The sequence below is a fragment of the Salmo salar genome, chromosome 12 (genome assembly GCF_965601325.2).
Source record: "Salmo salar chromosome 12, fSalSal1, whole genome shotgun sequence".
Taxonomy (NCBI): domain Eukaryota; kingdom Metazoa; phylum Chordata; class Actinopteri; order Salmoniformes; family Salmonidae; genus Salmo; species Salmo salar.
The window spans coordinates 68,887,333-68,903,747 of record NC_138302.1 but is presented as its reverse complement, the minus strand read 5'-3'; the positions used below and the strand labels follow the sequence as shown (position 1 = coordinate 68,903,747).

At 43.7% G+C, this 16,415-nt stretch overlaps 1 protein-coding gene across 2 annotated transcripts in view; it reads left to right on the top strand.

Annotated features, from left to right (window-relative positions):
- The window catches only part of LOC106565522 (zinc finger protein 385A), a 92,438-nt gene that overhangs the window by 32,885 nt on the left and 43,138 nt on the right, over positions 1-16,415 (top strand). For both annotated transcript variants that reach the window (XM_014132751.3, XM_014132756.3), the window contains one exon: positions 6,210-6,373. In XM_014132751.3, the coding sequence (XP_013988226.1) occupies positions 6,210-6,373 (164 nt within the window). The remainder of the gene's footprint in view (positions 1-6,209; positions 6,374-16,415) is intronic.

The window sequence follows — 16,415 nt, the reverse complement described above, 5'->3', positions numbered from 1 at the left end:
TGTAGCTGGAAATGGCAAATGTTTTATGGAATATCTACATAGGCATACCGAAGCCCATTATTAGCAACCATCACTCCTGTGTTCCAATGGCACATTGTGTTTGCTAATCCAAGTTTATAATTTTAAAAGGCTAATTAATCATTAGAAAACCCTTTTGCAATTATGTTAGCACAGCTGAAAACTTTTGTCCTGATTAAAGAAGCAATAAAACTGGCCTTCTTTAGACTAGTTGAGGATCTGGAGCATCAGCATTTGTGGGTTCGATTACAAAATGGCAAGAAACAAAGACCTTTCTTCTGAAACTCGTCAGTCTATTCTTGTTCTGAGAAATTAAGGCTATTCCATGCGAAAAATTGCCAAGAAATTGAAGATCTCATACAACGCTGTATACTACTCCCTTCACAGAACAAACCAAACTGTCTCTAACCAGTTAGAGAAAGAGGAGTGGGAGGCCCCGGTGTACAACTGAGCAAGAGGACAAGTACATTAGAGTGTCTAGTTTGAAAAACAGACGCCTCACAAGTCCTCAACTGACAGCTTCATTAAATAGTACCCGCAAAACACCAGTCTCAATGTCAAAAGTGAAGAGGCGACTCCAGGATGCTGGCCTTCTAGGCAGAGTTGCAAAGAAAAACCCATATCTCAGACTGGCCAATAAAAATAAAAAATTAAGATGGGCAAAAGAACACAAACGCAGAGGAACTCTGCCTAGAAGGCCAGCCTCAACAGTGGATATTAACATGATCATGTATTCACAGCTCAGCTGTTGTTACAGGCAAAGGTTAACGTGTCTTTTAAATTGTCAAATCACATTTCTTGTGTGACAGTACAACATTATCTCAAGGTTCACTGTCTTCATCAACTCATCAATTCATTATATCATGATGATGTTTGTGGGGTCGGGAGAAAGTATTGGTGGAGGAAGAGGTAAAAATATCAATCCACATGTCAACCTACACACAGTCTTTCCCTCCGTCTCATAATCTCTCTCACTTCATCTCATTTCCTGCATCTCTCTCTCCCTCCATCTCTTTCTCTCTCCTTCTCTATCTCCATGTCTCTATCCCTCCTTCTCTTTCTCTCACCTTCTCTATCTCCATGTCTCTCTCCCTCCATCTCTTTCTCTCTCCTTCTTTATCTCCATGTCTCTCTCCCTACATCTCTTTCTCTCTCATTCTCTATCTCTATGTCTCTCTCCTCCATCTCTCTCCTAACCCCTGTACAATCCAATAAGCTATTACGCTACCATTGATCTTCTCCTCAGCCAAACATTTGCATTTGGGGCAGAAAAGTGATAAGCAGAGGGAATAGGGGAGGACAGACAGAACAGGGCTGTCTTAAAGGAGAGAAGGAGAGAGAGATGGAGATTTATAGAGTTTGGCAGGAGTTTAACACTTTAGCACCACTCTCACCGTGTCAGATCAATGCTGTCTCTCTCCTTTGTCGCTGGAAAAGTGTGTGTGTGTGTGTGTGTGTGTGTGTGTGTGTGTGTGTGTGTGTGTGTGTGTGTGCGTGCGTGCGTGCGTGCGTGCATGCGTGCGTGCGTGCGTGCGTGCGTGCGTATGTGTGTGTGTGTGTTCACTGATCTGATGCCATTGTAAATCACTCAATAAGACAGGATGGAAGGCTGTGCTGCTGTCCAGCCACTATCTGCTTGGCTCAGACTGCATCTTTTCAGGTAGATGCAGGATATCATGCACAGCAAATTATCACGTGTTAAATCAACACCGACAGTGATACATTTAACATTGGACCAGTGTCTGTATGGGTCCACAGTTTTGAGTGTTAAATTAACACTGTGCTTAGTGCTGAGGCTGTTATACTTTATCAGTGTTAGGGAATTAACACGTTCATTGTTACGCAATAACACCTTATATTGTATTTTGAACCATTACACCAAAAGGTCCGTATCTCTTGACAAGGCCTGGCAGCCGACATGCTCAAATTGTAATTAACATAACCGTAGACCTCTTAAACTGGTACAACACTTCCAGTCACAGGTGGCCAAAAATAATGATTTGAACGCCACGCCACGCACCCACTAACCCACGAATCGAATATAATTTCCCAGTGTGAGTTGCCATTTCAAGTGATTTGCAGTTACCACCCATGACTGTATTTGTTATTGACAGGGACATGGCTGTTGAATTCGTTCATTTTCAGTCCTGTGGACTTCACCAAGTGTTCCTGCTGTAGGTGAATGTTATTATTAAAATTAAACTGTTTATGACAATACTTTACATATAGTGCTAAAAAAAATAAAGGGAACACTTAAACAACACATCCTAGATCTGAATGAAAGAAATAATCTTATTAAATACTTTTTTCTTTACATAGTTGAATGTGCTGACAACAAAATCACACAAAAATAATCAATGGAAATCCAATTTATCAACCCATGGCGGTCTGGATTTGGAGTCACACTCAAAGTTAAAGTGGAAAACCACACTACAGGCTGATCCAACTTTGATGTAATGTCCTTAAAACAAGTCAAAATGAGGCTCAGTAGTGTGTGTGGCCTCCACGTGCCTGTATGACCTCCCTACAACGCCTGGGCATGCTCCTGATGAGGTGGCGGATGGTCTCCTGAGGGATCTCCTCCCAGACCTGGACTAAAGCATCCGCCAACTCCTGGACAGTCTGTGGTGCAACGTGGCGTTGGTGGATGGAGCGAGACATGATGTCCCAGATGTGCTCAATTGGATTCAGGTCTGGGGAACGGGCGGGCCAGTCCATAGCATCAATGCCTTCCTCTTGCAGGAACTGCTGACACACTCCAGCCACATGAGGTCTAGCATTGTCTTGCATTAGGAGGATCCCAGGGCCAACTGCCCCAGCATATGGTCTCACAAGGGGTCTGAGGATCTCATCTCGGTACCTAATGGCAGTCAGGCTACCTCTGGCGAGCACATGGAGGGCTGTGCGGCCCCCCAAAGAAATGCCACCCCACACCATGACTGACTCACCGCCAAACCGGTCATGCTGGAGGATGTTGCAGGCAGCAGAACGTTCTCCACAGCGTCTCCAGACTCTGTCACATCTGTCACATGTGCTCAGTGTGAACCTGCTTTCATCTGTGAAGAGCACAGGGTGCCAGTGGCGAATTTGCCAATCTTGGTGTTCTCTGGCAAATGCCAAACGTCCTGCACGGTGTTGGGCTGTAAGCACAACCCCCACCTGTGGACGTCGGGCCCTCATACCACCCTCATGGAGTCTGTTTCTGACCGTTTGAGCAGACACATGCACATTTGTGGCCTGCTGGAGGTCATTTTGCAGGGCTCTGGCAGTGCTTCTCCTGCTCCTCCTTGCACAAAGGCGGAGGTAGCGGTCCTGCTGCTGGGTTGTTGCCCTCCTACGGCCTCCTCCACGTCTCCTGATGTACTGGCCTGTCTCCTGGTAGCGCCTCCATGCTCTGGACACTACGCTGACAGACACAGCAAACCTTCTTGCCACAGCTCGCATTGATGTGCCATCCTGGATGAGCTGTACTATCTGAGCCACTTGTGTGGGTTGTAGACTCCGTCTCATGCAACCACTAGAGTGAAAGCACCATCCGGCATTAAAAAGTGACCAAAACATCAGCCAGGAAGCATAGGAACTGAGAAGTGGTCTGTGGTCCCTCTATTTATTTGAGCAGTGTATATCAAAAGGCCTTACTTTGATGGCCAAGTACTACCCTAGCCCAATGGTGTTAGGCACCTCCTGGTTTACAGGCCACATCAGGCCTGCAAGTCACATTATACTGGCTTGCAAAGTGATGGGTAATTCCTATTAGAATCCAGCCAGAGTTAGGACATCCAACAATTGGAATTTTTATTCACCCACAACCTGCATTCACAATGACTGTCAGGGTTTGGAGACTGCCTAAACCATTTAAAAAAATCACCACTAGTTAACACTGGCCAATTTGCTGTGTATGTCTATATGTCTATGTGTTCATGCATGTCACAAATGTTGAAGCCGTGTTGAAGAGACCAAACTGCATGCGGAATGTGGATACTCATCTTTTAATATAATTACGTAAAGTATACACAGAAAACAATAAACACTCACGACAGGCTACTTACGAACAAAACGAATAGCAGTGTTAACTCAACTACCCACAAACAACAAGACCAAACACACCCTAATATATAGGACTCACAATCAAAGGCAACTAGAAAACACCTGCCTTCAATTGAGAGTCCATACCCCAATTAACTAACATAGAAACAGAACAGATAGAAAACCCATAGAAACACAAACATAGAAAAGAAACCCAAAACCCCGGGAATACATAAACTACCTACCCTCTGCCACGTCCTGACCAAACTACAATAAAAAATAATCCTCTATACTGGTCAGGACGTGACAATGCACTAGTACTGTATGGGTGTAATATGTTTTTATGTGTGTGTAGTGTGTAATGTGTTACATGTATATGTAATGAGCCTTTTGAGTAAATGTATGTACGTGATATGGTAGCACATGGTTTGACCTATAGATATTAATACCATGTAACCTGAAATGATGGTTTGCCAATGCACACTGAGGCAGAACAGTACAGAAGCACAAGGAGTGAATTGTGAGTTGAGATAAGAGAAGCGAAACAGGGGGTTCTAGTATCATTAAGTCATTTCATCCACTTCTTTGATTATGTAATTAATCCCTACACTGCATCATCATCTCCTTCTGTGCTCTTTTCTCTCATTCTCCCACTTCCCTCTGCGAGAATGGTGGTGTTTATGGTAGGTGTGTAGTTACAGATGGTTCTGAAACAAGTCAGCGGTAGTAACAGACAATTCCTGACTGCGGTCAGTTTAGGAGAGGTGATGACGACCATCACGTGAGCTGCCGACCCCCCATCCTTCTCTCTCTCCCCCTTTCCATCAAATGTTATATTTCTTACTTTTTCAAGAGATCTGTCTCTCTCTGTTTCCCTCCCTCACTACAGAGACTTGGAGGCATGTCAGGACCAGCAGCCACACAGACCGGTTGCAGCTGAGCTTAAGCTGTGACAGCCTTCTAGCTTCTGGGGAGAGGAAGAGAGAGAGAGAAGGGGGGGGGGGGCTAGAGAAACTCTAATACTGACAGCTCATTGAAGATCCTCTTCAAGTCTCTCCTATTCAAAGGATCTTCCTCTCTCACAACTAAAATAGCTCCTGCTCACAGCATTTCGGATTTGTAACTGGTTTTCCAAATGTAGCAAATGTTTTAAGTAGCTACAGTCACAATGGCACCAGCAATAAAAGGCAACAATGAAAGATTATCCTAAAAAAAACTAAACGAATTCTGGTTGTACACTAAAAAGAGGGATAATGGTGGAGAGGAGGAGAGGAATGAAGAGCATGGGGGAGGGAGGGAGGGAGGGAGGGAGGGAGGGAGGGAGGGATAGGAATGCCAGCAGGAGAGTCATGGAGTAAGGGAGGGTAGGGGTTCACAGAAGCACAGAGGCAGAAAAAAAGAGAGACATTTGAAATGGGGAGAGGAAGTGATGCACAGAGTGAGGGAGGGAGAGAGAGAGAGAGAGAGTGAGAGAGGAATACGGGGGAGCTAGGTTGATATCTGCAGCGCTCCAGCTGTGAGCTTAGCCTCCCCCGTCACAGTAGACTCAAGTGCAAGCTTTCACCACTGCTTAACCGCCAGAGAGAACGCAGGGGGAGGGAGGGAGGGATGGATAGAGAGAAGGTTTGAGGGAGAGAGAGCACAGGAGAAGAGAAGGGGAGAGGAAAGGGATGATGCAGAGTGGATGTCTGTGTTTATTCTGTCTCTCAGAGGAGCTGGGCTCAGAGGGAATGGCTGATTAGAGGAGAGGTGGCTGTCAAGTGTAGAGCTAGTCTTTACCCCATCTCTCTCTTTCTTTCTCATTCTCTCTCTCTCTCTCTTTCTTTCGCTCTCAATCTAGTCTCTGAGATGCTGTTAGTTAGTGATTGAGGAGAGGGGGGATTGAGCAGAGTACTGAGTGAGTCCTGTGAGTCTGTCTGTCTGTCTGCGTGCGTGCGTGCGTGCGTGCGTGCGTGCGTGCGTGCGTGCGTGCGTGCCTTTTACACTACAGATCATCACCCCAGTACCACACTGCTGAACATTAATGGACAACTGACGTCCATCACTTTGTCTCAGGAAGTGAAGGAGTACATTCTGTTACATTGACAAACAATAGAGAAATACCACTGACTGTTTAGATATATTCTGAATAAACCATCTCTCTCCCTCTGTCTGTCTCTCTCCAGGCAGCATGAACCGTCCGGGGGCGGTCCCTGCCTTCCTCAGGACCCCCACGGTGATCCCGCCCCCGCTGGACATGAAGCAGTTCCTACAGTTCCCCATGGACACAGCTCCACCACAACACAGCATGGGTCTGTTCCACAACTTCAACACCAACAGTTACCCAACAGTGAGTAAACGGACTCCACACACACATGCAGGCACGCACCACACGCATACACACACACACACACACACACACACACACACACACACACACACACACACACACACACACACACACACACACACACACACACACACACACACACACACACACACACACACACACACACACACACACACACGTAGACTCCCCATCCCCCTGTGTCAGCTTCTTTTACAACTTCAGCACTGTGACTGAGTGGACAGCAGCAGGCAGGCACACATACACAGGGTCACCTCTCCACTTGGCCGGGTTCCCAAGAGCACGCAAATAAAGCCTACACAATGAGTTTCCACCCTGACTGTATATTCAGAGGTCATATACTCTGTTTTAGCGGGGGAAATATAGCCTACTGTTTACTGTAAAAATACATCAATACTCTGTACGTGTTTGTTGCCAACTTCATATTCTGCCTTATGCAGTACATTGGGAATAGTCAATGCTATCTATCTAATGGAGTGGCACTGACTAGTCAGACCAAGGGGAAGATTTCACACATCAACCCTAATGTCTCAACACATCAAACAGATTAGCATTCCACAGATCATCCAGCTGCATTGTTGTTTCAATATGTGTGTTTCCACTGAAAAGCATATTCAACAGTCATATTCAAAACAACATGGTCATGTTTCACAACACAGGACAGAATGTAGCAGAGAGATATGGTAAATGACTAGCCTATAACTTGAAATATACCACTAGTGCAGTCTTGATGCAGGCTGTCTGACAGAATATCATGGTGCAGTCTTGTACCTGTAGCAGTCTGTCTGACAGACTATTCATCGTAATTGGCTTTGGTTTCACATAATATTCCTGGATAGAGGACAGTGGGGTGAATGTGCCTGTCATTTAGAGGTGTCTTCTCATGAATGAAGACAGGGGATGTATTCTAATGAAGTGGTGTGGTTTTATAGGATGACCCTCAATAATCAGCGGACAAGTGATTACAACTCCCTGTGGCAGCATGAGGCTTTGCATATACACAAAATGCCCAGGCAAGCGTTTTACTGCAATACAATAAGTTATGGCTAATCAATTTTATAAGTGGCACAGCCAGCGTTCCACATAGTCAGCGTTTTTAGACAAGGCCCCATTCAGTTCATTTCCAGATTGGGTTTCAAGTGAAGGTCAGCGACAAACAGTGGTGCACAGGCACGCGTGAGAGCCGCACACACACAGATGGGCTCGCACACGCGCGCACACACACGCACTTTTACGCACACACACACACACGCAGCAGACACTCCCATAAACCAGGTTTCCATCCAATAATTTCATGCGCGTAAAGTTCGTCCGATAAAAATGTCATGAAAGGCCTGATGGAAATTTGTCAGTAACCTTCCAAATGTCGACAAAACCGAATACGCTAGTCAAGGTGGGATCTTTTTGTGTCTGTAAAATTAATTACGCCAGAAATGGCGGTGGAAACGCTATTATGTCCTAATGTTGATATAATAACCATCATATGGAAGTAAAGTTGGAGTCAAGCAATGACATGTTGTGTGGTCCCTCCCATTACGACTCAGGAAGGCAAGTTATGATGAAGTTCACAGGGTGGTGAAAGTGCAAGGTGATGAGCTTGATGCACCTTTCCAATAAATATCAAGGGTCTTATTATTCTGATGACATGATGATTACTTGGTGTTACCTTAGATTGTAAACTCTCATGGTCAAAACATAGAGGGTGGGTTTCACCAACATGGTTTAAATTAATCTAGGATTATAGCTAATCTTGGTTTTGTAAATCTAGGTTTATAATTAATCAGAGATGTGTTGCTCCACTTAATTTTAAATCTGGATCAGTAAATCTATGATTAACGGTTTTAAACTGTGATTAGTGACATGTTACACCAATATATGACGTATTTCGTGAGTTGAAACGAAGTAGCTAGCCTACTTGACAAATGAGGCCACAAAGTTGCTGTTCCTTGATAAAATAATAACAATGTAACGTTAGAACTTCTGAAACTCCATCGTGAAAGGTACTCATGGGTTGGCTGATTTGAAATAAAATCTGATATTTGCCTGTACTAGACAGAAAACGAATTGGTTAGCTAACATTAGCTACTGTAGCTAGCTAGTTTATAAACCGAGCTAGCTAGCATACACTATTATTTATTATTGTCATTACTTAAGGTTATTTAGACATGTTTTATTTGTCCACTAGCCACCTCATCATGGCATGTCAAAGAAGTTCAAAATTCTTCATTTATGAAACAAAAACTATTGTTGGAGCTGATGGAGGAATTTAGTAACGTACTGGAGGATAAAAAGACAGACAACACGACTGACAAAAAGAAGGAAATGACCTGGGTCATTTTATGCGGCAAATGCAATGGATCGACATGGATTAAATAGAAGAGAGACCCAAATTGGATGAAAGCGTGCTGGATTTTTTTAAAGCAAAAGCCAAAAAGGATGTGGCAGAACATATTTACCCTGATAACCTCTAGAGGGTGCTAGAACAGAGGCCGAAAGTACACCAGACAGAGCAGACACAAGAATTTGATAGAAACTTCACAGACATTGACAAGTAATGTATTAGATTGAAAGAACCACTAAAGTTTCCTAGTTGTTGTCAGATAATGAGTGACATTCTGATGAGGACCTGTTATTGTGACAGTCTGTGCTTAAACTCCGCCATGGGTCGTTGGACAAGTATGGGTAGCTGAGAAGGAAAAACCTTCATCTTTACCCAGTTGCCTCAGCTATAGAAAATAAGTTCAACTACCTCGTACCCCTGCACACTGACTCAGTACTGGTACTCCTTGTATATACAGTGCATTCAGAAAGTATTCAGATAGGGGTTGCTCAGCTCGGACACCAATAACATAGTCAAAAAAGGGGAACTGTAGCCAACATAATCGTCACTCCAAATCTTCACTCCAAACCTACAACCTGATTTTAGACAAAATTACCTGGAACAATACCTACTACCAAACCAACGACCAGCAAAAGAAACAGAAACATGAAAACACTATTCAACCTGGAACTGAGTGAGTAATGTTTAGTCTGATGCTACTTTTAAAGCCAAGAAGAAAAATCAATTACAATGATATATTTGTACTATAAGGACTGAATTCTAAGTTAAGGCTACCAAGCTTGCTAGGACAGAACTTATCTGGCTGCAACTTCAATTAGTACTGAGGTGTGAAGTGAGAGGTGTCAAAGCACTGAGGTCTGAGGTGAGAGGTGTCAAAGCCCTTGAGCCCAACAATGGTAGGAGAGTTTCACAGCCTCCCCCACCCAAATGCAGAGGCCTTTGAAGCACCCTCCCTCTGTGCAGTGGTCATTACAGTAAAGTACCCCCTGGATTCATCTCTATTTTGAACTGATATGCAGCCAGGACACTTCAATTGTAAATTACCTTAATAAGAAACAATATTGTTGCTTTGATCACATCAGAAGATATACTCCAGAAAGGAGTGCCTTGACGTTGCAATCTCCAAAATACAACAGCCACAGGACAACTTTGTATGGACGTCATAAAGGACCATTCGCCGAAACTGAAGAGATATAGCTAGCTAAAAACCTCCTTTTGCCTGTGGAAAAAAAACAGTGGACAGAGACTTGCTAGATACGTTAGCTAGCTAGCTGGGATTTTCTACATGGAATCTGCCTCCCGAAAAAAGAAAAAAGCTTCTAACAAGTGGGTGTGACACCTACTCCTGTTGCCTGCTGCCCTGCTGCTTGGATTCCACCTGGCGATCTGTTCACCGTCTGCCCTGGTCTGTCTCCCCCTGTCTGTTACAGGTACCCCCGCCACACTCCCCCTTCTCTCCCGAGCTTTCGCTCGCCTCCAGCACACACACACTTACATACACACCGCAGACTTTGGACTGATCAGAATTTTAGGTAGGCAAATGAACTTGTGAAGCTTATTATGTGAGCTTACTCAGCAACACTTTAATTAGGTCCCGTGTGGCTCAGTTGGTAGAGCATGGTGTTTGCAATGCCAGGGTTGTGGGTTCAATTCCCACGGGGGACCAGTATGGAGAAAAAAAATGTGTGAAATGTATGCATTCACTACAGTAAGTCGCTCTGGATAAAAGTGTCTACTAAAATGTAAATGAACTGCTATAGGCCTGTTATTTATTTATTTTATCTCAGACTTTTATAGCCTACTGGACTCATAGAGAGCTACTCTCTCAAGTTATCTTGTTGGGGCGAGTGACTCTTTGAACTTACAACGATTAGCCCCAAGTCGTCATATTTTTTTTTTTGTGCTTTATGCTATTTGCCTCATGACACCTGCGTGCTTTGTTGACTATGAACTTGCTTGTTTACCCAACCATGGGACAGACTATGTTTGTTCCCAAATACGGGACTCTGACTCTCTATTGGTTACACGGACTCTTGGCCTCCCCTCCCGTCCTATTCTAACTACCTCTCGCCGGCTTTATATTCATGTTACCTGATGAAATTGCTCTACAATATGATCTTGTTGCCATCTGATGCACATTCAAATGTCATAAAAAATCAACACTGCAGAGCTCTCCCTGTCCTCTGCCGTGCCCTGATTGTATTACTGCTGATGATATCTGGAAATGTGCATGTACACCCTAGCCCATCTACTGTTGCTAGACTCAATTCTGACTTGTGCTCTGATATCTGTTTCACTGATTTCTGCTCTCATAAAAGCCTTGGTTTTCTGCACGTTAACACTAGAAGCTTATTACATAAAATGTATCAATTGAAAGTGTGGGTTCACAGCTCCAATCCAGATGTGTTGGTCATTACTAAGACGTGGTTAAGAAAGAGTGTTTTGAACACTGATGTTAACCTTTCTGGTAATAACCTTTTTTGGCAAGACATATCTACCAAAGGTGGTGGAGTGGCAATCTTTACCAAGGAACACCGTCAGTGCTCGGTTGTCTCCACAAAATCTGTCTCCAAACAATTTGATTTGCTGATTTTAAGCATTAAACTTTCAAATAACTCTTTGACTGTTGCTGGGTGTTATCGTCCACCATCAGCACCGACCTGTACCCTACCTGCCCTAAGCTCTCTCCGGGCCCCTTACACTAAGTCTGAATTTGTCCTGATAGGTCACCTAAACTGGGACATGCTTAAACCACCTGACCAAGTCCTAAAGCAATGGGACTCCCTAAATCTTTCTCAGATTATTCCCAATCCCACAAAGTAGGACTCCGAACACCCAGAAAAGTTATCCTCACAAATAATCCTGATAGGTATCAGTCTGGTGTTTTCTGTAATGACCTTAGTAATCACTGTTTTACAGCCTGTGTTTGTAATGGCTGCTCAGTGAAACGACCTGTCCTGATTTGTCATAGACGCTTTGTCATAACTGTTGAAGCCGTGTTGAATGGACCAAACTGCAGGCGGAATGTGGATACTCATCTTTTTAATATATAAGAGCAAAGTATCCACAGGAAAACCAATAAACAAAAACGACTAACATGCTACGTACATGCCAAAGACTAGCAGTGTTAGCACAACCACCCACAAACCCAAGTGACAAACATACTCCTAAATATATGACTCCCAATCAGGAACAACAATCACCAGCTGTCCCTGATCGGGAGCCAAACAGACCCACATAGAAATACAACACCCAGAACACACATACACAGACATACTCTGCCACGTCCTGACCAAAACTACACAACAACACCCTCTGCTGGTCAGGACGTGACATGCTTGCTAAAAAACTTTAATGAGCAAGCCTTCCTTCATGACCTGGCCTCTGTAAATTGGTAAAGAATCAGCTTGATCCCTTCTGTCAAAAACGCTTGAACCTTATTTTTTGATATTGTAATCTGGCAGAGTTACTCCACCTCAAGAATTCCATTTGGCGAATGGCTCAGCACACGCATACTCACGCTGACTGGTTCTCGTTCAGGCAAATTAGAAATAAGTGCACTCAAGCTATCCAGAAGGCCAAAGTTAGTTACTTTAAGGAGCAGTTCTCTCTCTGTCGGTCTAACCCCAAGAAGTTCTGGAAAACGGTTAAAGACCTAGAGAATAAACCCTCCTCCTCACAGCTGCCCAAGTCCATTAATGTTGATGATGTTATTTTTACTGACAGGAGCACATGGCTGAGCTGTTTAATCACCACTTCATTAAGTCAGGATTCCTATTTGACTCAGCCTTGCCTCATTGCCTGTCCAACATTTCCTCATCTCCCACCCCTTCTAATGCGAGTAGCCCCACCCCTTCTAATGCGAGTAGCCCCACCCCTTCTAATGCGAGTAGCCCCAATGCGTCTCCCTCTTTTCCCCCTGCCCCGCTACAAAGTTTCTCCCTGCAGGCAGTCACTGAGTCTGAGGTGCTAAAGGAGCTCCTTAAACTTGACCCCCAAAAAACATCTGGGTCAGATGGTTTAGATACTATCTTCTTTAAGGTTGCAGCCCCTATCATCACCAAGTCTATCTCTGACCTTTTTAACCGGTCTCTCCTCTCTGGGGAGGTTCCCATTGCTTGGAAGGCATCCACGGTGCATCCTTTATTTATAGGGGGAGATCAAGCTGATCCTAACTGTTACAGGCCAATTTCAATTTCGCCCTGTTTATCAGAAGTGTTGGAAAAACTTGTCAATAATCAACTGAGTGGATTTCTTGATGTCTATAGTATTCTCTCTGGTATGCAATCTGCTTTCTGCTCAGGTTATGGAGGTGTCACTGCAACCTTAACGGTCCTCAATGATGTCACCATTGCCCTTGAGTCTAAGCAATGTTGTGCTGCTATTTTTATTGACTTGGCCAAAGCTTTTGATACGGTAGACCAATCCATTCTTGTGGGCCGGCTAAGGAGTATTGGTGTCTCTGAGGGGTCTTTGGCCCCTCAGAGACCCCTTTCCCGCAGGAGGCCTTTTGCCTTTTGGTAGGCCGTCATTGTAAGTAAGAATTTGTTCTTAACTGACTTGCCTAGTTAAATAGAGGTTAAATAAAAATAAAATAAAATACAAATTTATAATGAGGACAATAAACAGGCAGTGAGCCTGGCTGCTACACTGAATGCTCCATGATTGACTTCTAAAGAGTTTGGGTGCACCACACACCATACAGTATCATACTATCCCATGGATCGAGTGCTCCCCACCTCTATCAAGAGTACAGAGTATATAATATAGTATATAATGATTTCTCTGCCAGCCCTGTATGGTGTACAGTACAGCCATGGGTGGAGGTATGAAGAGAGGAGAGAATGAAAGATGGGACGTAAAGGTGGCTTAATGAGTGAGGTCATAATGGCAGAGAGGAAGTAGAGACAGGTGGAGAGAGGAGTGGAGGGGTGGAGGGAGAGAGATCAATCAGCCTGTTCAAAACAGCTAGACAGACAGAGGGAGAGGGCTACAGAGAGGAAGTAGAGAGAGAGAGAGAGAGAGAGAGAGAGAGAGAGAGAGAGAGAGATATTATGAGACAAAGATGGCTAACCAAAATTGACAATAGGACATGAATAGGTGAGTACAGTGACTTGCCGTCTTGTTTGCGCACGCACACTGTGACTTCACAGATCAAACACCTTGTTGTTGGCATACAGTATATAGAAGTGAGTGGTGAATACAAACAAATTAATTTGGAGAGACAGCTGTAGTCTAGGGTAAGGACCTTCTATGTTGTAAAATTGAGAGAGAGAGAGAGCGAGAGAGAGAGCGAGAGAGAGAGAGAGGTGGGTGGGAAGTGGTAGGAGGGGGGCTCTGGGATTGAATATCCTTATAACACATCAGGAGAGAGAGAAGGGAAAGAGAGAGCGAGAGAGAGAGATAAAGCGAGGGAGAGTGAGCACTCTGAAGTGCGTTGTGATTAAGGGAACAAAGAAAACTCCAGGTTAAAGATGAGGAGTATAAATATAGCCAGGAACTGTTATTAAACCACTTACATATGGGAGTATAATTACACCTTTGCCTGGTGTTTGGAAGTTGAATGTGAAAATAGGCTCTCATTTTGCAGCGTAATTTCACAGCAGCAGTCAGTGATTAGAAGTTGAGTAAAACCCCAACGTGCTTTTGGCTGCAGAGTGGAGAAACACCCAGCCTGGGTTGTGGTTACCTAGCAGAATGGTCAGAACCCTCTGCATGCCCACTTATCCTGTTTGGGACCATTTTGGTCAGGGTATACTGTAATCAACAGCTATCTGGGATGGCTTGAGTCTGATCAACATGGTCAACATGCCTTTCTTAAGAGCAGTGAAGTGTTAAAACTTAATAAAAGAAAATCAACATATACTGTAAAAGCCTTGTGCATTCATCTAAGAAATCTCAAATCAGATTTTAGTTGTCTGTTATCATGGTCTGTTCCAACCCTAAGGGGAGTTAGTAGTATCAGTGTTTCCCCTAGGATTTTTTCCAGCGGCGGTGTCAGAGTTAGCTGGGGGGGTCTTCTTGGGGTCTTCCTTCTAGGGTGTGGGGGCTTCCTGGGGCATACATCTATACACATATATATACAGTGGCAAGACAAAGTATGTGAACCCTTTGGAAATACCTGGATTTCTGTATAAATTGGTAATAAAATTTGATCTGATCTTCATCTAGGTCACAACAATAGACAAACAGTCTGCTTAAACTAATAACACACAAACAATAATACATTTCATGTCTTTATTGAACACACCGTGTAAACATTCACAGTGCAGGGTGGGAAAAGTATGTGAACCCTTGGACTTAATAACTGGTTGACCCTCCTTTGGCAGCAATAACCTCAACCAAACGTTTTCTGTAGTTGTGGATCAGACCTGCACAACGGTCAGGAGGAATTTTGGACCATTCCTCTTCACAAAACTGTTTCAGTTCAGCAATATTCTTGGGATGTCTGGTGTGAACTGCTCTCTTGAGTTCATGCCACAGCATCTCAATCGGGTTGAGGTCAGGACTCTGACTTGGCCACGCCAGAAGGCGTATTTTCTTCTGTTGAAGTCATTCTGTTGTTGATTTACTTCTGTGTTTTGGGTTGTTGTCCTGTTGCATCACCTAACTTCTGTTGAGCTTCAATTGGCGGACAGATAGCCAAACATTCTCCTGCAAAATGTCTTGATAAACTTGGGAATTCATTTTTCCATTGATGATAGCACGGCTGTCCAGGCCCTGAGGCAGCAAATCAGCCCCAAACCATACTTTACAGTTGGGATGAGGTTTTGATGTTGGTGTGCTGTGCCTTTTTTTCTCCACAGATAGTGGTGTGTGTTCCTTCCAAACAACTCAACTGTAGTTTCATCTGTCCACCGAATATTTTGCCAGTAGCGCTGTGAAACATCCAGGTGGTCTTTTTGAATACTTCAGACGTGCAGCAATGTTTTTTTTAGACAGCAGTGGCTTCTTCTGTGGTGTCCTCCCATGAACACCATTCTTGTTTAGTGTTTTAAATATCGTAGACTCGTCAACAGAGATGTTAGCATGTTCCAGAGATTTCTGGAAGTCTTTAGCTGACACTCTAGGATTGTTCTTAACCTCATTGAGCAGTCTGCACTGCGCTCTTGCAGTCATCTTTGCAGAACGGCCACTCCTAGGGAGAGTAGCAACAGCGCTGAACTTTTTCCATTTATAGACAATTTGTCTTATCATGGACTGATGAACATCAAGGCTTTTAGAGATACTTTTGTAACCCTTTCCAGCTTTATGCAAGTCAACAATTCTTAATCTTAGGTCTTTTGAGATCTCTTTTGTTCGAGGCATGGTTCACATCAGGCAATGATTCTTGTGAATAGCAAACTCATATTTTGTGAGTGTTTTTTATAGGGCAAGGCAGCTCTAACCAACATCTCCAATCTTGTCTCATTGATTGGAATCCAGGTTAGCTGACTCCTGAATTAGCTTTTGGAGAAGTCATTAGCATAGGAGTTCACACACTTTTTCCAACCTACACTGTGAAAGTTTAAATTATGTATTCAATATAGACAAGAAAAATTTAATAATTTGTGTGTTATTAATTTAAGCACTGACCATAGAAAGCTGTTATTTCAGGGAAAGGGCGTGACAGGGTTTTTTTCTAGTTTAGATTTTCTATATTGTTATGTTCTAGTTTTTGTATTTCTATGTTGTTGTTTTTTT